At 37.7% G+C, this 27,185-nt stretch overlaps 2 protein-coding genes across 2 annotated transcripts in view; one reads left to right on the top strand and one right to left on the bottom strand.

Annotated features, from left to right (window-relative positions):
- The first annotated feature begins 1,493 nt into the window (after positions 1 to 1,493).
- On the top strand, positions 1,494 to 23,004 carry LOC109030826 (uncharacterized). Its single transcript, XM_019042003.2, has 6 exons — positions 1,494 to 1,797; positions 11,606 to 11,698; positions 15,780 to 15,933; positions 16,453 to 16,586; positions 17,827 to 17,955; positions 21,629 to 23,004. The coding sequence occupies exons 1-6, from the start codon at positions 1,701 to 1,703 to the stop codon at positions 21,781 to 21,783; spliced, it is 762 nt and encodes a 253-aa protein (XP_018897548.2). The 5' UTR covers positions 1,494 to 1,700; the 3' UTR covers positions 21,784 to 23,004.
- LOC109030825 (uncharacterized) overlaps positions 22,649 to 27,185 on the bottom strand; it is a 42,086-nt gene continuing 37,549 nt past the window's right edge. Inside the window, exon 7 of the mRNA XM_019042002.2 lies at positions 22,649 to 24,816. Within this exon, the coding sequence (XP_018897547.2) occupies positions 24,653 to 24,816 (164 nt within the window). The 3' untranslated portion in view covers positions 22,649 to 24,652. The remainder of the gene's footprint in view (positions 24,817 to 27,185) is intronic.

Genomic DNA, 27,185 nt, shown 5'->3' with positions numbered 1-27,185 from the left:
CATAATTATCATCATCATCAAAATTGATTTGACTAATTTTATAATTATACTAACCAGTGAATGTGTTTATTTACTTCATTACGAATTATCTATTTTTCCTTTTTTAAATGTATTTGTTCGATTCAATTTATTTGAATTTTGCGTTTTCAATTCGTTTTGAGAAAAATTGAATGGAGGTATTTACTGACCTCATATAAATCATAATTAATGCTTTATTACTTTCTACGGGAATATTTACATTTTAGCTAGTTTAGTTAAATGTCCCAATTTATTTTGGAAAAAAAATCAATTTCTTTAACACAAACGGTGACTGATCATAAACTGACAAAGAATCAAATATAGTAAAAATGGGTTAATTCTAATTATTCCTATTTAGTTGAGTGGTAGAATGTTGCTTACTTTTCAATTCACTTTCTCCATCTTCAGTAGCATATTCCTTTTTTGGACTTGTTAACGCTTTGAAACAGTGTGCCATTTGAGGCGAGACTAAATCTATGTTTAGTGCGTGCTGTAACTTAAGCTTAACTGCCTAACTTGCGGCGACGAAGGCATCCGTCAAATCTAGCTAACAAGGTCCATCTCAAATCACTGCCTAGTATCTTTTTTTTACGATACTTGTGGCATGTCAGATAAGTTTTGATAAGTGTGTTTTTAAGTGTTGATGCGCCCAAAAAACAATAAGGCTACTCATGATGAAGGAAGCTCCGATATGCATTCAGCAGATTGATAAAATAAAGGAAGTTGCATCATGGACAAATTCTTCTATTTAACTACAACAGTATGATATAAAATGCGCATAACTATTCGTGTTCTCACAGTCATACATCTGGTGCTTTAATTTATGGTAGTCTTTTCCTTTTTTTAAATAAATGAGCACAATTGAAAGAACTTATCATAAATGTTTAGTCTATATACAAATTATTGTGACTGATCATGTGGATTGCATTTTGCAAAAAGGAACCACAAGCATTCCAATGTCGCTAAGATTGTGCAACTTTTTTTACCTTGCAAATATATAAACTGATCATTTAAACCAGTTTTATTTTTACCCCCGAGAAACTATTTATTCAATACAAAAATTACCATAGCAAATTTAATTGTTTGCAAATTTCCGTAAATTTAATGCAAGAAATGTAAGTTGCACAATCCTAGCACCATTAGAATGCTCTTGATACTTTTTTGCAAAATGCAAACCATATAATCATCGTCAGAGACGCTCCTGCAGTACTATTTGGATTGCATTTTGCAGAAAGAAACCAAGAGCATTCCAATGTTGCTAAGATTGTGCAACTCTTTTTACCTTGCAGTTTTAAACTGATCATAGAAACAGCTTTCTTCTGTACTCACAGTTAACTATAACTTCAAGACGGAAATTGCCTTTGTAAATTTAATTTTGTGCATGATTTCAGTAATTTGATTGCAAAAAATGTAAGTTGTACGATCCTAGCAACATTGAAATACTCGTGGTTCCTTCTGGCATAATGCGATCCATATGTATGATACGCTGCGTCAATTCCTTTTGAAGGAGAAACGTTCTGACTTTTCGTATGTATCGGTTCCGATGTCTCAACAATAAATTATGAGTTTAACGTCATTCAAATTTCTTTTTTTGCGGATGGTTAAGAACTATATTAATTGTGTTCTGCTGTGTGCGTTTACAGCTGGTATCAATAAGAATAGAGAAAGAGAGAGAGTAAAAGATGGCATACTCGATTCCGGAGTCACAAGTTGTGACAATAGTTCTCATAGGCCTCAGCGCTTTCTTGACGCCTGGCGGTGCACAATGTCCATCATTCCGTAAGTGCATTTTCACTTTCTTACTAAAATTATTGTATTTAATAACGAAAAAAAAGGAATGGTTATATAAGTTTATTTATATAAATATTTCGACATGCGACATGGAATTAAGTGGCTTGAAAAACGCTGTGGGAAAGTCGATTTCCTCACTTGCATTCAAGAGCAACACATCAAAGAGGTTGAAGTGGCGCATCGGAAAAGTCGATTTCCTCACTTGAATTCAAGTAACTCATCAAAGAGGGTCCCTTAAACCGACTGAATGAGCGTCATTTAGCAAATTAAAATGACTCGGATCTATTTAGTCGTATCGAAAGAGTTTTTGTGTGAGTCTAGTTTCAATCTTGTAATTTTAGAATGAGCCTGTTGCACGATTTTTTTTTATTTTTTATTTTTTTTTTAATTGCTTGTACCAAAATTACTAAGGATCCCGATGTCACAGGAATTTTCCGGAGTGTTTTGACCATCGGACCGGAGACCCCCAAAAACTAAACTCAAAACTGCCCCAAAATCCGAATTTTCAAAACGGTCACTTTTACGCGGGAACGGACCCGGTATTTTCGTGACGTCACAGGACATGACAAACGTGGTCTCCTCATTGTTTACAATGTATTATTTCTCCATAATGACCGGAATCACACGCTGAATTTGGCAGCTGAATATGGAAGTCAACAGGCGTCGCTCAACGGCTGAAATTTCGCAAATTCGAGTTGTTTCCATCCAGATTTGTATCAAATCTATTCGAATAGTTCGGACAAATCCGACATCATCCGATGGTCGCTGAGCCACGCTGTTGAATTTTGCACAACACGCGCTGAAGTCAAGCATCGGGTCGATGACTACCTCATTCAAGCCACATTCAGCTCCCACATTCAGCGTGTGATTCCGGCATGAGAAATTGTCAGGCACTTGATAAAGAGACCAGGTTTGTCATGTGCTGTGATATCCGAGTGTGCCGGATCCGTTCCCGCAAAAATGTGACTATATTGAATGAGTCGGTTCCTAAAACAGCTTTTTTTGAGTTTGGGAGGTGATTCCAAAATTTTTTGAAAAGCGCCATCGTTCTTTTCGAATTTGCTATTCGAATCAGTTATCAGTACGCAAATCCCCGCACCTTGCAACAGGCCCAAACTGGGATTTTTAAACTGTCATACAGATTATATCCACTCGCTTGGTACTGACTTTGAGAATTAATTCATGTGATGGAACGGTGTTGATTTTCGCAGCGTTTGGTCTGTTCTCAATCCAAATCTTTCAGTGAATGGAAGTTTTCGGTATGAATTTCAAATTCACACTTGATCGCAATCTAGAGGTGAGCAGAAAACCGGAGTCGGTTAAAAATTGAGTCTAGGAGCTATCTTGAACCTTTATATGTGGTATATTTTCTCCCGTCAAAAATCTGGAATTCATAAATAAATGCAAAATCCGAGGTACAACTTTGAACGAATCGTAGTAAGTTGCACGACTTCAATCCTGTTTCCATACTTTTGCCTATTTCCATTCGCTCACTCGGAACACTTGACCCACTAATGGATTTCATTGATAGGCATTTCAATCCGGATCACCTACACTGCCATGCTAAGGAAGAACGCCGTATGAACATTCGAGAGTTGCTAGATTTCCTTCAATTAAATGTTTGTTTTTGAAGAGAGTTATGAATATTTTCCCTTGTAATTTTCAGGACTTTGCGGTGAAATTGCGAGCAAAAGTATCTGAAAAATTGGAAGAAAAATATGCATTAGCTTACCAGGAAATTCGTGTTTTGTCAAAGAAAATTTGACAACACCTGAAGGTTCATACAGCGTTTTTCCTTAGCACGGCAGTACAAGATCGTGCTTTTTAGATACGATTTTTTTACTAGAATATTCAATCAAAGCAACAATTTTTGCTCATATATCAAACATTGATAAAGGTGATAAAGCTCACCTTTTCTCTTTTCTTTTCAGCAAAAAAAGATCAATCGACAGCACTGCTTAAATTCATTTGTTTCACTGTAAAAAATGCGCAGTGCTTTTTTCAACATGGTTCATATAAATACTCAAAATGATTTGGGTATAAATATATCATTATATGGGGGAAAATGATGCATCTGTCCGTGGAAAATTATTCCTAAGAGAGGGAAAGGAAAATAAAATTCCGACCTGTTCGCGGGTTTTATCATGTTTACAAAAGGTTTGTGGTCATGTTTTCCTTTCGGACGAGTCTTTTTGCGCATTTTATCATTACATTTTTTATTCGCCTATGAAGATGAAGCAGTCATGTGGCGTGCTTTGCGATACATCGATCGATTTGCCATTTAAACCTATGGAAAAGGATCGCTAAACTGGATGTTCCCAATGAACACCTTAAATATCGATTCTTTACCATAGCTTCAAACGGAAAAATCTCGATGATCGATTATTCACGTCTCGCCACTGAGGCGAAGCCCTCGGATAACGACCTTTTCAAGGATTTCAAGGACTCACATCGATGACTCGTTACGGGGAGAAAATATAAATGCTAAAGTCGAAATATACTATCTTTGCAGCCACGTTTAAAAATCTCTGAGGAAGTTTGATTTTTTTTAAAAGGAATCGCACGAGAATTTCTCCTTGAAATTTTCTATGAACACTTTTGAATGAATGAAGAAAATTCACGAAAACTGGTGAGAAAAATCCGGTAATTGTTTTCCTTTCCAATGTGGCCAGTGTATAGCCACACAGACCTCATGAACAGCGGAAAATGAGAGTAATGAATCCACACTGATCTACAGCAACTGTTACAGTTGCTGTAGATCAAATAAAGAACTTCACCTCATTGTATGTATAATTGATAATTGATGAGAACATTCTGAAATCTGATGCTAGCGCAGCGTTGAATTTTACCCTATTGGGACCAGTAAGAATGAACCGCAGATTGGGCCGTGGAGCGGCTAGGGTCAGCCTTCTGCTATTTAAGAAAGTGAAACTTGAGTAGAGATTTACAGCATCGTCATGAAAATCGCGTATTTTTCGACTTAAAAAAAGTATATCAATTAGTTTTCCAAAGATAAAATTAATCGTGACGGAAAGACTATAACATTGCAAACGGGGACACTCGGTTTCGCACTTTGGCCATCAATACCTACATAATACCCATCCTTATATATTAGAGTCTTCATAAAATGTTGACAAAGAAAAGACTATATTTTGCGGCGTTGTGGGGGCTGTGTATGCTAAAGTGCCTTCAATTTTTCGTTTATGCAATGCGGACATCCATCGAGCACGAATGTTGCATCAAGGCGTTATCATTAATTGCTTCCAGGACTTTATGTCCACCTATCTTTCGTCCATTAAATAAATGTCCACCGCTATTTATGTTCACTAAACGTTAAGTCCATCTTTATTAAGACCACATGATTTAATGTCCAACCATGAATATGTCCAAAATTGTCCAAATTGTGGACATGTTATGTCCACAATTTTTTTCTTCTCATTTAAATGACAGGAACCACCTCAAAAATAAATGCATACTACTACTACCTTCATTTTTAAAAACATTTCATTCATGAATCAAGTCATAAAAAAGAACAGACTCTAAGAGCAGATAAAAACATATGTTCATGTGTACACTGTACGGATATGATAAGATGAAAACCAAAGCGGAAGCCTAGGAAACGCTCCAATGCCAAGTTAAACATTTTTCAGTAACAGATGCAGTCAAGATTGAAAGTCCTCTTCAACTAGTTATTTCGTGTGCCTTCAATCTTGTAGGATACTGTGCAACGCTTCTGACGCGAAATAGTTGCTTAAAGCGTTGCGGCGCGGCAGACAACCAGCGTGACACGCGCATAGGCGCCTACAAACCTAACGGGATACTTCACGCGTTGCGCAATGCGTGGAGTATCCCGTTAGGTTTGTAGGCGCCAGTGCGCGTTCTGCGCTGCTAACACGCTGCTCCGCTCTGCGTTAGGCTCTAATATTTAAACTCGCGGAGTCAGCGTTTTTCAACTCATGATTTTGAAATGTTTGCACTCTCTGCATTGATTATTCCCCTTTAAGATGAAAAAGAAATATGTACTACTGGAAAATATAATGTGTTTTTTGTAAATATAATAGTGGTTACGTATCAAATTTAATGATTTCCAAAGCATTCAAATTTATTATTTTATGTTTTGGGCTTTTACTGTGCTGCAGCGTGGTGTAAGCGCAACCAAACGCTGAAAATTGAACGGATTTGACTCGAGGAGGTCGATGTACAAATAAGTTAAAAACAAAAAATTGCGTGCCTCTTAGTTTTTTTCCTCTTTTATTTATTTTTGTATAGTTTCTTTCATAACAACTAAGGATCATTGAGATTCATATCGATGCCATTGCTTGGAAAAGGTTTTACAAATATTTACCACGTTTTGAAAATGTAAAAGCTTTTAAAATGAAGTAATCAATTTCATTTAAAAAAAAGAATGTACATTTAAGGCATATTTTATATCGGAAATTTCAAGGATAGAAATGAAACCAAGTATTTACTAAAGACAATATGAAAAGATGAATCAAAAGAAGAAATTAACATTTCATTTAAAATATGAGTTACGATAACAACACCTCATTCTCTCTTAATTTTCTCATTTCGATATTGTCAATATAATTTTACACACGGACTAAAATATGACGCTTGAATTTGATTTTAGTGGACTTTACATTTGGACTGAGTTAAGCAGAAAGGAACCAACCCACATTTCGGAAAAAATTGAGTTATGAGTGGTTTGGAACTCAACCATTGCTCTACTATCTATCGCCAAAATCTCAAAGTTTTTGTTGGAGCAAATTTTGCAGAAATTGAATTTAAAGTTTCTCTTTTACATTGAGTCTAATGCACGAGCCAAAGTTTAAACCTCTTTTTCTCGGTTCGATCCCGATGTGGCTTGGTTCCTTTCTGTTTAACTCCGTCCATTTGTGGACTTAACTTAGTGGACGTTTAAGTAATGGACTTATCAATAGTGTGGGCTTTAGAACTCTGGACGTAAAAATTAAGGACGAAAAGTCTGTGGGCGCAAAATAAGTGGACATAAAGTCCGTGTACCAATTAATTAACGTGAAGGGATCAAATACGTAACGTTTTTTAATAAAAAAAAGGACTGTTTCTGGCTCATTTTAGCAACCGCGTATGTGCCATCAGTTTCCCTAGCGTTGTGTGCCGTGGAATAGGTATACATCTGCGGATAAGCCATAACCATTGGTTGATTGGTTGATTGACGTAGCATAGCCAATTTTGGTCCTTAAAATCGCGGTCGAACCAAACTTTTCAAACCAGCTTTATTTTTGATGAAAATTTGAAATCGGTTGATAACTAACAAAACTACAAAACAGGAAAACTTACTCTGTAATCCATACAAGTACATCATATTTTTTTCACTCAAATGCAAACCCCACTTTTTTATACACTTGGGAATAATGGACATCCTCATCCATCAACAGGATGTCAGCAACATATCATCTATTATCATCGCCGTCGACACGTAGAAAAGGAAGCCTTTTGTTCTCAGATTCTCATGGTTGAGCTTTTTCATACGATAGCCTGACATATCGACGGTGAAAGTCGGCAATCACATAACTCGGTTTGCGACGTCGCAGACTTCCTGTCATACTTTATTTTTTAAACGGAAAAATACTCAACGGCAATTCTTTAAAACTATCATGATTTTTCTTCTCAATGCGAAGAAAATTCTGCAAAAACTTCAAGAAATAATATCAATTTGTTCTCCTTTATAAAAATGACGTAGAGGCGGAGATTTTCAGACACCGCAAACGAGTTATGTGATTGCCGACTTTCACCGTCGATATATTTTTTGCATTTGACAGTTGTAGAGGAAGAGACGAGGAAAAAACAATACAAATTCACTCGAATTCCGTCAATAACAGGATGGTAGAATAGTGCCAAGTCCACACTATTCTGTGGGAAAATCGAAGCCGAAAAATCCAAAAATTAAAAAGAAAATAAGAGCCAAACTAAGTTACAAGATAAGCCTTAAACGAGTTTCAGAAAGGGAGAGGTGTATAAGTTTTTTTATTCTCCCTGATGGATTTGTTTTCTTTTCCACCAGTGATGAGGCGTGCTTTGCAATACATCGATTTATCTGCCATTTAAGCGCATAGAAAGGGATCGGTAAAAAGGATGTTCGCAATGAACACTTTCATACTCGATCCTTAACCATAGCTTCAGATAAAGAAATATCGATAATCGATCATTCACGCCTCACCACTGTTCTTCACCAACGTGCCAAATGCAAAGATAATAAGGAACACAAACTTTCGAATTTAGGGGGAAAAAAAATCATAAAGTAATCTTTAAAGAGAGGATTGCCCTTCAAAACTGATAATGAAAATGTTGAATTTAAGAGATCGGGTACTGAAATTTGATTTCTGTAAGACTGGTACTTCCCCTGTTACATCAATACGTGAGTCATTCACTGTGTGGATTCAATTATTCGTTATGCTTTACTCCTTTCTCGTAATTTGTTTGTATATCCGCCTTATTAAACGCTTGAAAAGAGAGCTTGAGAGAGGAGATTTTTCCTAACCACCTGCCTCTCCCAAAATGAGATGCCATTAACTACCACACTGTCGTGATACAGAAAAACGCCGTGTGAGCTTTCAGAAGTTGCTACATATTTCCGTCAATAAAATCTTATTTACTGGAAAAAATTCTGAATATTCTTCTTTAAATTTCTCAGACAATTTTGATCGCAGTTTAATTTCAAATATCTGAAAATTTCAGGGAAAAATATGCATATCTTTCCTCAAAAATAAATATCTTGTCGGGGAAATCCGGCAACATTTGAATGCTTATACGGCTTTCTTCCATAGCAGGGCAGCATAGCAAATAGAGCAGATCAAATCTTAGGAACAGGAATTCAGTAGGTAGGGTTCTCCGGTTCAAAGATCATAGCTCATCCACTTTTTGAAGGTTACCATCTCGGGTCAGCCATTATAGTGTTTCACGGCCGGAGCAAGGTATCAGAGTCACAAATTGTCCGTTTTCCTGTTTGCGCACTATCACAGCGAACTTAAAATTTCCCAGCCAAGCCCCCACACGCTGAGATGAGGTAGTAGATCTCAATTTTGCATTTTTACTCTCCAACACATATTCTGGCGCCAGACTCCGTTATCGAACACTCATGAATCTGAATTATGTGAGAGAAATGCATCGAAAATGGGTTCGTGTGCAAACATCCCTACATGGTATAACATTACAACAGGAAAATCCTGTGATGTATTTTCAACATATGAAGTACTCGGAAAATCTATCGCAGGTTAAACACTTGCAATGCAAGTTTGAAAATGGCGAAGTGCATTTTGGACACTTGTAATGGACCACTAGACAAGGTACGAATTCAAGCTATCTGATACATGTTTCTTAACCAGAATTTCACGTAGAACACGATTCGCGCAACGAAAATTACTGAAACCAGCTCCTGATGAAGAATTAACCTTTTTATTTCACATTGGTTACGCGGATTTTGAACTGCCCGCTCACAAGAAACTCAAAGCTCTACGTGAGTCAAATCGCACACCACAACAGTTTCAGCTAGCCTCCTCAATCGATCACTGTTCATAACCCACCATGTGTTGTTCAAATTATAAGCAATTTGCTATAGCTGAGCCCGCAAGCGTCAAAATTGAGGTTGCCAGATTTTTATATCGCAAAGACTGTCATGATAGTGTTCAGCGGGCGATGTGAATCACGTAGAGCATTGAGTTTTAATGAGCGGGTGGTTTGAATTCACGCATCAGGAATCATTTAATATCATTGTAAGGAGTTAATTTCGGTAATTTTTGTTGTGCACATCGTGTTTTAGAATTTAAGCATCAGAATGCTTAAATTCGTACCTTGTCTAGTGGTCCATTGGGCATGGATAACAGGGCCGGATTTACATACTTGCCGCCCATGGGCCGCCTATATTTTGCCGCCTTCTCTCATTCGTTTTGAAAAATCAATGAAAACCTTGAAGTGGACGTGCCACGAGAGGGAGACGTGCATAAGACGCGTTAACTCGTGTCGGACACATTTTTTGCGAAAGCTCTGTCAACACTACTAGCAAAAGTTCAAGGAACTTTGCGCGAAACTGAAGTTTCGTAAACCTATCTCTGTGTGGTAAAAGCCTTCCATTTATAAGAAATGCACGAAAAAATCATGAGAGAACAAACACATGTGTGGTTTCATTTTTAACTTCCACCGCCGTGCCGCGCTGACCGCATTGTGTTTGGCGCAATGCGTGAAGTATTCATGCTGCCTTGTAGGCGCTATGCGTTGTACGCTAACCACACCGTATTTGACGCAATGCGTGAAGTATTCATGCAATCCTGTAGGCGCTAATATGTGTTATATGCCAACCGCCGCACCGAGGGCCTCTCCTTTTCATCTCTAGGCCTCGTCATAATTGCTCTCTGTGCCGCTCCAGGTCAAATTGCGTGTTCGAGTTCTCTCTTAACTGAACGGAGTTAAACAGAAAGGAACCAAGCCACATCGGGATCGAACCGAGAAAAAGAGGTTTAAAGTTTGGCTCCTGCATAAGATTCAATGTAAAAGATAAACTTCAAGTTCAATTTCTGCAAAATTTGCTCCCACAAAATCTTTGAATTTTCGGCGATAGAGAGTAGAGAAGTAGTTGAGTTCAAAACCACTTATAACTCAATTTTTTTCCAAAATGTGGGTTGGTTCCTTTCTGCTTAACTCAGCCCAACTCGACTAATTAAAGGTGCTGTCTCTTGTATCACCGAAAGACAACATACTTTCAGGAAATGAGAGATTTTGTCGCCTTTTCTCGTTTGTAATTTTTTTCTGAATCCGATTTTTTTTCATACTTACATTTAAAAAAATTGCAAAATTTGCCGCCCCCTAAATTTGCCGCCATGTGCCGCGGCCCATGTGGCCTCCCCCTAAATCCGGCCCTAATGGATATACTTTCAGTTCTGTCTCCAGAGCAATCATTGAGGCATTTTTGTGCTGAGTCATCTTTCTTGAAATCATCTTTCAAAATTTTGAAATGAAGTCAGAAGCACTTCTTTCAATTGCTATCGATATCGATAAATCGAAACGGCTAAAAAAATGAAAACAGTACCTGCTATCTGCTTCAATTTCATATTAAGGTTTTAGAGAATGATTTTCAACACGACTGATCCTCAATGCTTGATCTAGAGACTGAAATTTTGATTTTTTTCAAAGTCATTCACCAAATTTTTAAAATTTGAAATATATTGATCGCAACCAGAATGCTTTGCACCAAAGCTGGGGATCTTCTGTAGAGTCGCGTTTTGGCCATAATTTAACTTAAAAATGCAAAGCATTGTGGAAATATGGAAACGCACGATCTGGAAAAGTCTGCGTATCTTTTAGCGTGAACTAATTCGACGTATTTCTGCGTAACGGAACTATAGACGGGTGGGAAAGATAGGGTGTGCTCTAGAAAGCTGCGTAAGAAACAATGTAAAATTTGGCGTGATTCCTTTTGGGGAAATGGAAAGGCGGACTTTTACATTCTACCAAACGGAACCACGGGTACCACGTGCCAAATGAATGCGCGGCACTCATGAGCCATTAGCATGTGACAAGAGCGTTGTGGACAGGGCTCATGAGTTAATGCGTTACTGGATCGTTGCGCGTTGGCTCGGTCGTTGCCGCTGACGTCACTGGCGCTTTATAGTTCCCATTCACTCTAACGGCCTGAGAACGAACGAGCACACCTTTTCTTTCCCACTTGTCTCTGGTTCCGTTTAGCAGAAATACGTCCAATTATAATCAAGACTTAATTCGCCATGGACTTCCTAATCTAATTTAGAATCTATTTTAATTTTAGGTCAGTTTTTCTCAAGTTGCAAAATTGGATCTCCAAAATTTGACAAGTGCTTGACGAAAGCTTTGAATGACGTACGACCCTGCTTAAAATATGGTAAGATTTCTCAATCATGGATCTGATGAATCACAATGGTTTTTCGAATTATGTTTTTGGACACGATCGTTCACTTCAACTCATAGAGGGATCCAGCAAGTTGGCAGAATTATTTTCTCTCCATTAATTTTGTGTTGAATCGATTTTTGTCGGAGCACCTGGCCTCTCCGAAAGTCTATTAATTTCCATAGAGGTAAATGAAGACTAAACAATGTAGCCAACTTACTCGATGCGCCAGAATAAAACTAAACCTGTGCCCGTAATGAATTAAAGGTGAAATCTAAATTAGGCAACAAGATATTTTTGCTCACAGGTTCAATCTATCAGACTTTTGGACCTACAGAAGTTGGTCGTGCGATGCATAATTGGACCGCGTTTGACAGAGAGGAACCAAGCCACATCAGCTATTGCCATATTTTACCGGACAATTTAATTTTTTACAGTGTTTGTGCAGATTCCCTAAAAAAAAATTCAGTTAGTGCCTCGGGGAAACATATTTTCTTTGGTTACTCGTAACTCAATATCCAGCAGTTTCATTCAATTGCGCTGCGCCGTGGCCGTGTGCATACTTTCACATCGAGCAACTATTGTAATTCCTCGGAGATCAAATTGCATAGCTACGAAATTGAAGGAGCTTTGAATGCACGCACCGATTTGTGGCTTTGCGCGGTTACTGCGTGGTAATAAACAGGGTGTTTGCACCGAGCACCTTAATAATCGATTCTTTACCATGGCTTCGAATGTGGAAATATCGATAAATGATCATTCATACCTCGCCACTGGTCGGTTTCTCGACTCAAAAACTGAAAAAAGCACACTTGTTAACTTGAATATTTTATTTTGGGGGTTTGACTTTTGGAATCTTAAAGTATGCAATTTTAGACGATTTTTCTTCCAAATCGAACCTCAATATCTTTCTTCTGTCGGGAGATATCTACGTTCACAGGTTTTGACTTCCATCCCCCCGGCGTCCCTCCAAAATTTTTTGGAGGTCTGAAAATTTGGGGGAAAAAAACGCTCAAGTCTGAGTAATAAATAGACAAAGTTTGAAGGAATTCCAGAGGGGGGGTTGAAAAAAGCCGCTTTTGCATAAAGTTTTTTAAAATTCTAACAAAGCGCATAGTAAAGAGGAGTGATAAGAGCAAGAATAAAGTGTTATATTTACTGAAAAGAGAACAACACACAGGTGATTACCAGCCCCATATTTTCTAAGGTTTGTATCTTAACTGATTATCCGCATAAGGTGCGCAACCGGTGAATATAGCCCAAAAGACAGCGCATGGGTCTGTTCCCTCAGTTGTTTTGTAACTTGAGGCTTTGACTGCTGACAGAGGCTTTCTTCTGATACGGCGTATAGGACTCGGTGGGGGCGATTCAGCGAGTTCCGGAGCCTCCTTCACCACCTTATTATTATTTTTCGACTTGATGCATCCCCAACATGAAAACCTCCTTAATATGCCACGAGGTTTCTCCTGCATCTAAAATGAATAAAGTACAGGTTGCTTCGTTACGTATGTCATGGATACTAATTTTTATATCAAATACATGAATTATTTTGCTGATACGTGGACAACGTCATTATATTCGCCGTGTTAACCAATCAGAGCCGCCGCCGTCGATCGGCTGAGGTCGCATGAGCGGCGCGTTTGAATCTTACTTAGTGGTGGTACGATTTTCGGTATTTAGTGGTGTTCAGCCTTCATTTCCGCGATTATCAGACAATATAATTTTTGAGCAAGGCAGACTCCTGTAGTGAAATTTTATTCTCTTTCGAAAAGGCTCTTATGAATTTTTGCATTGGATCAACCCTTCAAAAGATATCAGCACAAAAAGAACATGTGTCATGCGTTCTCCCATAAGAACATTATGTTAAATCGCGGCCGAGCTTCATCTACTAGCGTGACGTCACAGAATCGTAGTTACGGCCTCTCCATTCTCTTACCTAGCCAATGCTGAGACACATAGTTGTCAGATTATTCAACTTGTAATTTCACACCGCGAAACTACTCTGCTCTCGACTTATCCTTCAGAACAGCCTAAAGAATATCACGAAAGAAAAAAAAATCCAAAAACCAAATTTTTGACCTCACTTGAAACACATATCGACGGTGTAAGTCGGCAATCACATAACTCGTTTGCGGTGTCTGAAAATCTCCGCCTCTATGTTATTTTTTTAAAGGAGAACAAATTGACGTCGTTCCTTGAAGTTTTTGCAGAATTTCCTTCCCACAGAGAAGAAAAATCACGGCAGTTTTAAAGAATTGCCGTTGAGTAGTTTTCCGTTTAAAAAATAAAGTATGACAAGAAGTCTGCGACGTTGCAAACCGAGTTATGTGATTGCTGACTTACACCGTCGATATCTCCCTAGAAAACCTGTCTCCTGAATTCAGAGTTATTTTCCTGTAGACGGTTACATTTAGGTAAAAAAGTAGAGCCTTGGGAGGGAAAATGTCACAGCAAGTGTCTTAATTTTTTGTTGTAAAGTCACACGGTAACAATTTTGAGGATTTGTTGCCAATTATTTCGATTGGGTTTGACAAAACAGAGGAGCTCCTCTTGAGAAGGTTATCATAGATTATAACGAGGGAAAATTCAGAGCTACAAGTCTACGCATTTAGAACGATGTCCAAACCGCATCATACAACGACTAACTCTGACCGAGTATACCCAATGAACTGAGGTGAATAGTTCAATAGTTCAATAGTTGAACATGATCTCCTATCGTGATACGTCAATCATGCAGTAGATGAATCGGTCTCTAAACAATTTTAGTCAGTCTACTTAAAGTCGGTTTTGTTCTCCTTAACCGTAATACCCCGAATATTCTCCATTTCACGGTTTTTTTATGGAATACGATGGGTGTTTTAGATATTTCATCATGGAATTTCTTTTTACTTTTAATCGGATCTCTGTATAAACTAGCGTTTATGAAAATACAAAAAAATATCACAAACTACAAAACTTATCGAATAAATCATCAAGGTAGAAGGAAATAAATCATGCAACCCCTACCCACACCCGCGAGATAAGTTTCAGATCTTACCGATGTTTCCTCCTCAGGAATACTGCGTGGTGATTTGATCTCATCCCTGCGCGCTGCACGTTTCAAGGCTACTCCATCCAGTGAAAGGAATGACTCTTGGAAAATCAGTATGAAGATGGCGAAGAAAATGACATTTGAAGTCATTTTTAGTCGATTTCCCGTCGTGGCACTCCGTGTTTCACTTGCCCATCCGCTGCTATCGGAGGCTTTTGAAGACTGAACACGATATGTGCTATAAAAAAGAGGACATTTGAATGTTTTCTCCCCTTGAGTGCGTGATGAATTCAATGCAAGTCTCCACTCTAACGTCAGAGCTTACTCCAGTTCCAGAACTTTTCACAATCCACTCTGAAAAAAAATCACTCTTTTTTTCAATTGAAACGACCTCTCAAAATCGCGTACATGGACGTATTTATGCTAAAAAGAACTATGTGCATAGGATTTGCGTGAGACATAGTTCCTTTTGGCATAAATACGTTCATATAGCCATGAATCGATGGTGAAACTGCAGAAATGCGTAGGTATCTCGGTTTGCGGAGTTGCAGACTTTTTGTCGTTCTTTATTTTCTGAATAAAAAATACTACTAGGAGCTACTTTTTTCAAAAATTTCAGTGACTTTTCTCCTCTTTTTAAAGAGTATTTCATGAAAAACTCACTCCATGATGTTGGTTCGGTTTCCTTACAAAAAGAAAATACTAGCGGTGACTTCGAAATACCGAAACGAGTTACGCATTTTTGCAGTTTCTTCGTCGAAATGTGAAATGCACCGATGCTTAACTTCCAAATAATTATTTTCATTCATTACTGTTGAACTAGTGCCTCCTATCAGTCTTGTAATCGTTTGATTTTTTAGTCCCTGTTTACAAGCCTTTCTCTTGAGAGCTGTGTGAACTCGCTTATTCTAGCTCTAGTATCTCTCGTATTCTCTTTTTTTCGCACAACTTTCAATTATTCCTAGGCTTTTGTGGAAGGACAGTATTAAAACTTATGTTGAGGTAAACATGTGAAAGAGTAATCCATTAATCGTTTTCGTTCAGGTGATCCTAGCTTGAATATACCGATTTTTGAACCAATCAGCTACGGTCCTAAGCCTGTCCATGAAAATATTGACTTGATGTTCTTGAAAGCTCAAGTGGACTTATTTAACATCGTAGAATACGCTTGGGCCAACTCCACTTATCTCAATACCAAGTATGTATCCTCTCATCACCTCCTCATATTTTTTATAATAAAATTATTATCCTGCACAAAGAAGAAAATAAAATAAGATTACACTATCATTTCCGTTCAAGTGAAAAGAAGGACGAAATGGGAAAATTGAGGTCATAAAGTTTCAATATCCTTTTTTCCATATTTATCAAAACGTTTTCGGATATTTGTTCTTTGTTCTTTTTTCATTATTTCGTCGTAATTTGGAGACTATTATGAAATTTTCAGCACAAATGTGTATAGTCAACATGTTTACTAATTACCAAAACAATTTTTCACGATGCCACAGTCTGTAAACACAAAAGTCTAGCAAGGAGCAATAATTGAAAAATTATTTTTCACCATTTTTTTCACCTATTTTTAATTTTTTTTTTCTTGTAATACGTCTATTTTTTTATTCGAACACTGAGGCTCTATTCTAGTTTTTAGATGATTAACTTATTAAACTTCCATAATTTGACACACTTTGAACCTGAAACTGTACTTGATTTTCACCCATAGGACCAGCCTCCAAGATCAGAAAATAGACATCTACCAATGGTTGCCCTACAAAGTTCTGTGGGGAGATATGTACGTTTATGCAGAGATGCCAGATTGGAAAGCCAACCGAACTGTGCAGTGGAGCGTTGAGTTGTGTAAGTAACTGCCGTTCTAAGGAAAAACGTCGTATGAGCCCTTAGACGCTGCCATATTTCCTTTAAAAAAATCACGAATTTACCGGAAAAGCTGTGATTTTTTTTTCTGCAAATGTTTCGGACAATTTTGTTTACAATTCAATCTAAAATATCTGAAAATTTTAAAGAACGATATGCAAAACTTTCCTCAAAAATAAATGTTCTATTCGGAGAAATTTGGCAACTCTCAAATGTTCATACGGAGTTCTTTCTTAGCATGGCAGTAATGGCAAAGGCATTTTCACACAATCTAACTGAACTACATTTTGCAATAGGGAACCACTAATTCTGGGTCATTTTTTGAAATATCAGACGGATGCCATCAAAGAGCGAAGAACCGAAGGGTGTTAAAAAATAAGAGGTCTGAATCTTCGTCTTGAGTATTTTGCCGTACGCTTACGTGTATACCTAGATATAAGAGAGTTTCATAGCAGTGGCGTGGCGTGAATGATCGATTATCGATATCTCGCCATTTGAGGCTATGGTAAAGAATCGATTACTAAGGTGTTCGCTGCGAACACCCTGATAATCGATCTTTTTTCATAGGTTTAAATGGCATAACAATCGATATATCGCAATTCACGCCACGCCACTGTTTCATAGGTTTCGGTCGAGAGTACAGATGAAGGAGTATGCAACAATTCTAATGGAAATCAAGATAGGAAGGTTGGATAAGAGTCTGGCAAAAATTCGAATTCTTTTCCCACATGAGATAAAAAAATAAAGTCGCGAACACCCTGTACATCGATCCTTTTCCATGGGTTTAAATGGCGGATCAATCGGAATATTGCAAAGCACGCCACGCCACTGGCTCTCACTGGGAGGTGAGAGAGTAATAGAAACTTATAAAAGTGTGAAAAATGTATAATTTTTGAGAAATTTTTTTCTGTGGGTTTAATGGCTTAGATCCACCTACAGCCAACTATCGACAAATTGAAATGATATAGAGGTAATTTTTGAGATATTAAAATTTCTGGAAAAATTGGAATTTACTCGATTTTTAGGGGTAAGTTAAATTTCAGATGATAAACAATCTCTGGATAGACAAGTCTTGAACGACTTTTTGCAATTCGGCAGTTGATTATCTGAAAGAAATATTACTTTGTAATTCAGCTCTTTCGGATATTTACTTGCATTGACTGCCTTGTGTACAAGTGACCCTTTATTCTTTTTACAAACCAAAAAATTGAATTTTTTTCAGTTGATGTCAAACAAAGGACCTCAATCAAAAAAGTAAAGAGCACAAACAAACTCCAAGTGTCCCTGAATCTTTTATCTATGAGAGACGTCAAATTTCAGCTGATAAATGCTATCTATGACAAGGATTTTGGTGAGTTTTGGCTATTCAAATCCTACTATATTTATACTTTTACTATTTGATTATGTTTAGCTCACTAGATTTTGGTCACTGGTTAAATGAGAGCTATAGTGCACGGTTTTTGCAACACCTGATGACGCTTATCAGATTTCGCGAAATTCCACTCTTTATTTCGAACCTCCAATATTACAATCCTACTCTTTCAAATCCTACTCAGTTCGAAATAACCCCATTTATCTATAGATGGCTGTAGATTCCTAAAAAATTTTGAACAAAGGAATAGAAGCCACAACCCCCCCCCCCCCCCCAAAAAAAAACTCTCCAAATAAAGAGCGTTGGCGGTTACCAGTTTTACCCTGTCAGCTCCGGAATCTATTCAATGCAACGATTCAGAAATATTCTTTGCTGAAAGTAAAAAATAAACGTGATTTTTTCTCAGAAATTAATGGACAATCTGGGAAGCCTCAAAATGCGTCCGCATACAGATAAAAGTTCAAAAATTTTCCGGATGTATTCAATGCAACAATTCGCGGAAGTATTCGTACTAATTCTAAGTAAGTTTTCGGCAGAAATAAAGGAAAATCTGCGTCATGGAAGCCTCAAAGTGCGTCCAAATACAGTTTAAATTTCAAAAATTTTCCGGGTCTCTTCAATACAAAAATTCGGAAATATTCTCTGCTGAAAGTAAAAAATAAGCGTTATTTTTTCACGGAAATTAATGGAAATCCTGCGTCATGGAAGCCTTCAAAATGTGTCCAAATAAAGTTAAAATTCCAAGAAATTTTCAAGGGGGGGGGGGAGGAAGCGGGCCCTCTCTGAACTGAGGGATATTCCATTGCCCCGGACCCCCCCCCCCCCCTTAGCAAAATGACCTAAGCACGCCTATGTATTGGCTATTGGCTCATACATTTTTTAACTCAAGAATAATGTTAACCTCCCTTTAAAAATATCACCAATGCGCGGTTGTCCAGAAAAAAACAGCCAAGATGAAGATGATTTTTTTGTTATCCTTGCGTTGAAGTCTCTCGACCTTAACAATACGTCGCGTCGCTTGGCTGAAATAAGGGCGTAACTACTCATTGAGATGAGCCCGAAAAGCATTGAATTGTATGGGAGACAGGATTCATTACAGAGTGAAGTTACGCCCTTATGTCAGGTAGGCGACGAATGGACCATTAAGACGCAGTACGAATTTAAGCATTTTGATACAAAATTTTCTTTTCAAAAGTTTACATAGAACACGCCGCCCGCGTGCCGAGAATTAGTAAAATCAAACCCTAACCAAGATAATCTCGTTTTTATTTAACACTGGTTAAGACAAATTTCTATTTCCCACTCATACATATACGAAAAACCACACTCTATACGCATAGGTGGTTCTAGACCTTCATGTTTGAGGGTGCTCAGAGATGGAAAATGTCGGAGACCGGCCCCAAAGGGGACGGTCGCTCAGGGGAGGCCTAATTTTCGGCCCTCAAGTTTTATCCTATTCCTACCCTCCTTTCTCTTTTTCTCTCCTTTCTTTCTACTTAAATACTTATAAATTCAAAACTACCACCAAAACTACATTCTTACCATGTAAAAAAAAACAGTAGAATCTTTGTAAAATACGGCTATCAATATTAATTCTGTTTAAAACATTTTCAATTAATTGCTGGGATTTTTTTCCATTGTGAGTGAATACAGAATCTTTAAAAGCAGTAATTTGGTCTCTTTTAGATCAATTTTCAGATTTAAAAAAATCATGAAATAAAAATATTGCCAATTTTTTGCGCTTCATTATACAATTTTTTCTTGCCGTGTTTACTTGCCCGAAAGCCTCTTTCACGGTTCCGGTAACCGTACTTAATTTTTGCTTGGGGGTGCCCGGGATCCACTGGCACCCCCGTAGAACCGCCTATGTCTATACGTGACGCAAACACGCACTACAACGGTTTTGGCAGCTTCTTCATGAAGCAGCATTCCTTCTTCATCCTGTGTTGTTCAAGGTGTAAAAAATGAACAATAAATAGCTGAGCTGAGGCACTGATATTTAGAATGTTATATTTCTATACCCCGAAGACTGTAACAGTAACGTTCAGTGTGCAATTTAACACCTGTATAGAATATCGTTTTTTCCATGAGCGAAAAGTTTGGTTTGGACGTATGCGAAACGGAACCAGAGACGGGTGAGAAAGAGCACATGCTCTCGTTAATTAGAGGTATTTATGCGAAAAGGAACTATGTCACACGCAATCCCTATGAACATAGTTCCTTTTAGCATAAATACGTCCAACTGAGGGACGTAAGAATTAATTGAAAATACAGAGCGCCAGTGCAGTGACGTCAGCGGCGACGACGGAGATGAGCACGGTTGACAGCGCACAGTGGATCGAGTCAATGAGAGAGGTCGGACAAAATGTAAAGTTTTTAAACGCGTATAGCTCCGTTTATACAAAACTTTGAGGTTCTGAAAGAAGCTCCATTCATTTCCTCGTGAAATTTTCTAGCCATAGCACCCCTTGAAATGTAAAATGTGAATAAATATAAACACCGAAATTCGCAGTTTTAGTCAAAAATTTCATGTTCGACCTCTCTAATTGGACGTATTTCTATCAAACGGAACTATGTGCATCATGAAGTGAGCCCTGATACCCATAAGAATATATGCATAACAGGGCTCACGTCATAATGAACATAGTTCCGTTTGACAGAAATACGTCCAATTGATTGGAACCACTGTGCGGTGGGGCTCTTTAACTCATGAACCTTGTCCTCAACGCTCTTTTCACATGCGTACTGCTTATCGCCGGTGAAAGTCGGCAATCACATAACTCGTTTGCGGCGTCTGAAAATCTCCGCCTCTACGTCATTTTCTTAAAGGAGAACAAATTGACATTATTGCTTGAAGTTTTTGCAGAATTTTCTTCGCATTGAGAGGAAAAATCATGACAGTTTGAAAGAATTGCCGTTAAGTATTTTTGCCATTTAAAAAATAAAGTATGACAGGAAGTCTACAACGTCGCAAACCGAGTTATGTGATTGCCGACTTGCACCGTCGTTATGTATGTTTATCCTTTTAGTTCAAACTAAATTCCCACTTTTCCACTTTACCAAAGGAAATCACGCCCACGTTTACATTGCCCCCTATACAGCTTTCTAGAGCACACCCCATCTTTCCTACCCGTCTCTAGTTCCTTTCAGCATAAGTACGTTCACGAAATGCATCGAAAGACGTTGCTATGTAGCTTCGGATTTACTTTCAATATGATTTACGTCGAAACAATTACGTTCTACGTGAAATTGTGATGAGAAAACACATCATAATCCTGAAAATGCTACCTTGTCCTTGTGCGACAAACTTGGTAGCCAGTTTTCGTCTATTAACATAACGACGGTGAAACTACCAAACCACGTATCTCGGTTTGCGAGACTTCCTGTCATACTTTATTTTTTAAATGAAAAACTACTCAACGTCCAGTCTTGAAAATTTCTGTGATTTTTCCTCTTTGTGCGGAGAAAATTCTGTGAAAATTTCAAGGAATGATATTGATTTGGTCTACTTCAAAAAAATAAAATGCGAGCGTAGATTTTTAAACACCGCAAACGAGATACGTGGTTTGGTAGTTTCACAGTCGATAAGATATCTGGTGAATCGATACAAATCGATAAACATAACCTTTTCTTTTCAATATCGGTGTTTCAGAAATGATGTTGAATACGCTCCTCCATCGATATTGGCGCCTTGTTTTCGCAGTGCTCAAACCCGCAATTTACAATATAATCAATGGGGTGCAAACGAACCTAGCCAATGATGTCTATCCAGAGCTCAAGCTGGAGGAGTTATTTCAGCCGATGTAGAGAAAGCTTACTGTATCAACTTGATCATTGTCACTGCCCGATACTTCTTTTCTTCGTTGTAAATTTTGAATAATAAGTTGTAATGAAGTACTTCGTTGTAAATAAGTAGGATACATTTTCCCAGTAAAATAAGGGATTGTTAGATAAAAAATGATAACGACACTGATAATTATAAATTGTAAACCTGAGATGGCCCGGCAGACTTCCTAGTTTTCATCGGCCAAAGGAACAAAATACATAATGAAAAACGAATGCAAATTAATGAAAAATCAGATTTTCTTGATGTAATTATCACGGAATGGTATTAGGTTTTGTTACATAAATTTACTTTTAAATTTAAACATATTTTTTTGGTACCTATTTTTTCCTTCTGACTGACGTGTGTATGGCAATCAACTAAAACGTAGCATGCCTTTGTCTCATTATTTCAAGTGTTTCATACAATTTATCTTTTGAAAAACTTTTTTTACTCAAGTCTTGCTAAGTGAAGCAAATGCCGCACAGAGACCTAGCCGTCCCTTCCTCTCTTGAATAGGAAGATGTTTCCATATTGTTCTGAATTTCGATTCCTTGATTTGAAAGATGTCGAGGAGACAGTGAGGATTGGTCATTATTTGAGTGACATCCAGATGTAAAGAATCTTAAATTTTAATAGATTTAGAGTCTCCTCTTGTGAATAAACTTTTTATACAAATATATCTTTTAATTAATATTTTACGGCGAGGCACAACGCGCTGACTCTTTTATAGGTGCATTACCAATTTGTTGAATCGACCCAGCAGGAACGCTTATTTGTAAGAGAACACGATATGTCCAATAAATTTTAAGTCCGCAATGCCAGAATAAAGGCTGCAAAGGCTGTTGATGGAAATGACATAATTCTTTATTCTTACCCTTCAAATATTCTAGATTATAAACGTAGGGAACAATAGATATCAATAAATAAGCAGATTTTTTTAAAGATCGTTTTATTCAAAAGTCACATGACATATTTCGAGCATTTCGGAGTAGCGGTTATTTACATTTGTATATAAAAAAGTTATTTTTAAAAAAAGACTATCAGAAATGAAAAACGAGCATCACTTGTCGGTGATCTGAAAATGTATGCAGGTGCATGTCGGTTTTTTCGTTGTTGTTGTTTTTTTTATTTACAATAATAATTTAGCATGTAAACTGAATAAATTAATTCCGCACTTTTTAATTTAAACAGAAGTTTTTTTTTTTTTAAAATGAGAGTGTGCGGTTTTTGACTTGGATTTTGAAAGTGACTAAATTTTTAAGGAGGGAAACCATGTTTCCGAACAAGGCTCAAAGTGACTTCGACATTAGAGAAAATTACGTCTTAGGAACTGAGGTTATCTCTACGCGGAACAGGTGTTGCCTGCCCGGTAAAATTGGCACCCCTACCGAAGTGCGATTCAGTGTAGCTGAAATATGGCTCAGCGCTGTACAACTTAAAACTAATATAATTTAATTGGAGCACGTACAGAATTTTCCACGATATCACAATATTTCCCGCATCATGCCCTCGAAAGCTGAAAAGTTCAGCAAACTTGAACAGTGGTAAGAATCTTTAGCCTAAGAACTTTTGACTCTTTAACGACTAAATTATCAAAGGCTCGGCGGTTTCGATCGCTTACTTTGGTGTTCTTGGTTATTTTTGTCGTCAAATTGAGCTCAATGTGAGTCTCTTATTTTACTACAACTTATCAAAAAATAACATTATAACTATGTTCATCTCTCATACAACATTTCTGAAATTTTCAGCTTCGAGGGGCATCTTTGAAGTAAATTCACTGCTCTCTTGGCCGATTGTTGAATTGTTTTCGACTGAAATTCAGCTGCGTCATTGGTTGCTTTAATTCATGAATCTTTCTCATCGAGTGAAGTTTTTAATTTCGTTCGTCGATGGTGTATCTATAAAAACACGGATCCCTATAGCGGTGTATTGAAATTTCCGTTTGATTTTTTATCTTCCGAAGGAACCCTAAGCAACCTCACTTTTTGAAATTTTCACAGAATACTGTCTCCATGTGAGGCAAAAACAGTGAAGTCTTCAAGAATTGACGTAGAATAGTTTCCTTTAAAAAAATAAAAAAAATTACGATGCCACATACCACCGAGATACGTGTTTTTTATGGTTTCGTCGTCGGTATAGAGTGCAAACATATCGACGGCCAAACTGCGGAATCACGTATCTCCATTGCGATATTTCAAAATTGCCGTTCCTATTTTATTTTTTTAGAAGAATTCAAGCGAACATTATAACTTGAAAATTACACAGAATATTCTACCAACAGAGAAGAAAACTCATGGACGTTTTCAAGAAATTACGCTGAATAGTTTTCCAAAGAAAAAATAAAGTATGACAGGAAATCTACAACGTCGCAATCGGAGGTACGCGGTTCCGCATTTTGAATGTCGATATTATTATTTGTTTTCAGTCGACTTTAAAGATTCTTTCTTATGAGCAATGTTTCGTGCGTAACCAATGAAATCCTTCATTCACAGAACTGGCGGATCCAACAAATTGGCAACAGTGTTTCCTCTCCATTTAAACCACTGAAAATGTATCGATTTTTAGAGGGATCAGGTTCTCCAATAATCGATTATTTAACATAGGTTTAAATGGAGGAAATCCAGTGTAGCTAAATTGCTGGATTCGCCTCTGTCATTCAGTCTTATCTAATCCAAACAACTCAAGAATCGGCCGCGCCTGTACGAAAGTATTTACACGATGGCAACATTAGTTGAGTCTTAAGGAACGGATTGAGTCACAAACGGACGGAGTCAAAATCCTCTCCTGAAGGTTGGCCTCCATAGGCAATTTGGTTCAAAAAGATTGAGGAACGGACAATGTTCAGGTAGCTTAGAACTTGCTGGGCTTCGTGAGGAGGCTTTTGAGGTCGACTGTTGTGAAAAGCTTGTTGGCGAGGGCTGTCTTGGCCTGGTCAGACAGCTCGTAGGCGAACATTTTGACCACGTCGTATCCGATCCTCCAGAATCGGGAAAGGGCGCGGTTGATGACACCCTCTGGAAAAACAAGTGACAAAATTCCGTTACATCAGTGAGTAAACGAGAAAAAAAAACACACTAAGTAACGTGATCCAAACCGAATGTAACAAGTATAGTAAAATTGTGCTGGGTCCACAATATTTTGCGAGGAAAACAAGGCCAAAAACTTCAAAAATTACATTAGAGTCAAACGTGACCTGAATTGAATGTAACAAGGTGGTAAAATAGTGCTGGGTCCACAATATTTTGCGGGGAAAACAAGGCCAAAAAGTTCAAAAATTACATAAGAGTAAAAAATTGGAGCTTTAATGAGTACCAGTACAAGACTGAGGGGGAGAGCTTAGAGCTCAAGAGCATTAGAGTTCGAACTTTTAGACTCTCTTGAACTTTGTAAACTTTTTGCCCTTATATTCCCAGCTAAATAGTGTGGATCCAGCACTACTTTAGCATCAGTGTGTAAAGCAAGGGTATTTGAAGGAACATTCGGAAAAAGGGCACGTAACAGTAGCCGAAGCGTGAAACCACATATCTCCTTGTGGATGTCTCCAGGCTTCACGTTGGTGATTACAGCTTGATGCAACTATTCGTGCTCGATGGACGTCCGCATTGCATATACGCAACATTGACGGCTCTTTAGCATTTCCTGTCTCCCAACGTCGCAGAGTGTATTGACATTTTTGTTGTCGACGTGTCAGGAGAACTCTGATTAACATGGATGGATAATACATATATCGATGGCCGAAGTGTGAAGCCACGTATCGCCGTTTGCAATACCGCAGATTTTACTTACTTTTTCCTTGAAAATCAATCCCACTTAATGCCTCAAAAACCACCTTGAGTTTTCCTCTCTGTCAGTAGAATAATCAGTACAAATTCAGCGATAAAATTGGCGTTTTCCTTTTCGAAAAATGAAGTAGGAGCGGAAATTTTGAAACATCGCAAAGGAGACTTGTGGTTTTGCACTTTGGCCATCGTTACGCATCGGATGTTGCAAAGTATTGTGCAACTTTGAAGCATACGAAATTTACATTTTTGCCCTCTAAACTTTCCTAATTTTGGGAAGTAATTTTTCCGAATAATTTGTGCAAATTTTTATACTGGAGTTAGAGAACAGCAAATTTCCACACTCGTAGCAAAACAACTGTTGGAGATGTGCTCTTTCAACGGATGGTCCTTCATTATCACTTTTCACAAAAGGATATTTTTCAATTTTCATTGAACGAAAACACTTTCGTAAAGGAGGAGACATAAGGAGAAGGTAGTTATCGGTACAAGGGCGTGTATCGGGTTGAGCCCTTTATGCTGCTACCGGTCAAACTTCAAATCATGCAAGAAATAATTTGGCAACCAGACCCTTTTTATAAGTTCTCCTTACCAGATTTTCTTTAATTTAAAATCGAGGATGTGAATTATTTTACAAATAAAATATTTTTTTCTCTTTTTTCATAAGACTGTCATCATACAGGTAATTTGTTCTTTAAGCTCAAGTTTTATGTTTCACGGTGATCTGTGAGGAGATATGCCATAGTCATTTATCAAAAGTGTATCGTGAGAATTTTTCGAGAGGGTGAAGTTTCATGTATATGTATATTCTTTGACTATAATAATTAAAAATTTCATTTTCGAAAGAGCCCAAGCGTCAATCCTTAATTAACTTTGGAGGCTAGAATATGCAAAGCAAACCAAGGGTCACGAGTTTTTGTTATTTCGGCCATCCGGCCAAGTAAACGGTTCATTGTCAGAAAAAGAGGTGATGTACAGTGACCTTCAAAGGAAAACGACGCATTAATGAGCACCAGAGAATCACGTATTCAGGTGATAGTTTTTTTTGTTTTTTTTTTTTTCAAGGTTTTTACATCCCGTTCGTCAGATTTTCCTCAAAAAAGTGGCTCATGTTGCTTAGACCACTTGTTTGTTCTGTTTTATCGGAGAGGAAAACTCATTCCTTGCTGGACATGACTTCACAGTAAAACACTTTATGCATCCGTTTTCGCGTGGTAATAAACTCGGCTAAGATAAATCTCTCTATACAGATTTTCCTTTATTCTAAAATGAGTGATCTGTTGGACAGCATTCACGAAAAAACGATTTGGTACACTGATGCTTAGAGAGGTATAGGTTAAAAGACATCATTTAGATTTCGAGTAGGTGATGTCAATGGGTGATGAACAATTTCCCATAGATATGGATTACATTTTGCAATAAGGAACCACTATCTCTGGCCCATTTTAGAAACAACATACATGCCATTGGTTTTCCTATGCATATTATGTGCTTTTATGGGAGAGCCAGAGATTGGCCAGCCAGTGGTTCCTTATTACAAAATGTAATCCATATAGCGTTGATTGATTTTTTTCAAAAGTATAGATTTGGAATATATTTTGATA

This window comes from Bemisia tabaci, chromosome 3 (genome assembly GCF_918797505.1).
Source record: "Bemisia tabaci chromosome 3, PGI_BMITA_v3".
NCBI lineage: Eukaryota > Metazoa > Arthropoda > Insecta > Hemiptera > Aleyrodidae > Bemisia > Bemisia tabaci.
This window is presented reverse-complemented; position numbering and strand designations above follow the sequence as displayed.

Excerpts from the sequence above, each read along its gene's own strand:
- LOC109030826 (XM_019042003.2), top strand. The coding sequence starts at position 1,701 with ATGGCATACTCGATTCCGGAGTCACAAGTTGTGACAATAGTTCTCATA. Across the intron at positions 16,587-17,826 it reads GCAGTGGAGCGTTGAGTTGT|TTGATGTCAAACAAAGGACC; the intron begins GTAAGTAACTGC and ends AATTTTTTTCAG. Across the intron at positions 17,956-21,628 it reads TATCTATGACAAGGATTTTG|AAATGATGTTGAATACGCTC; the intron begins GTGAGTTTTGGC and ends TCGGTGTTTCAG.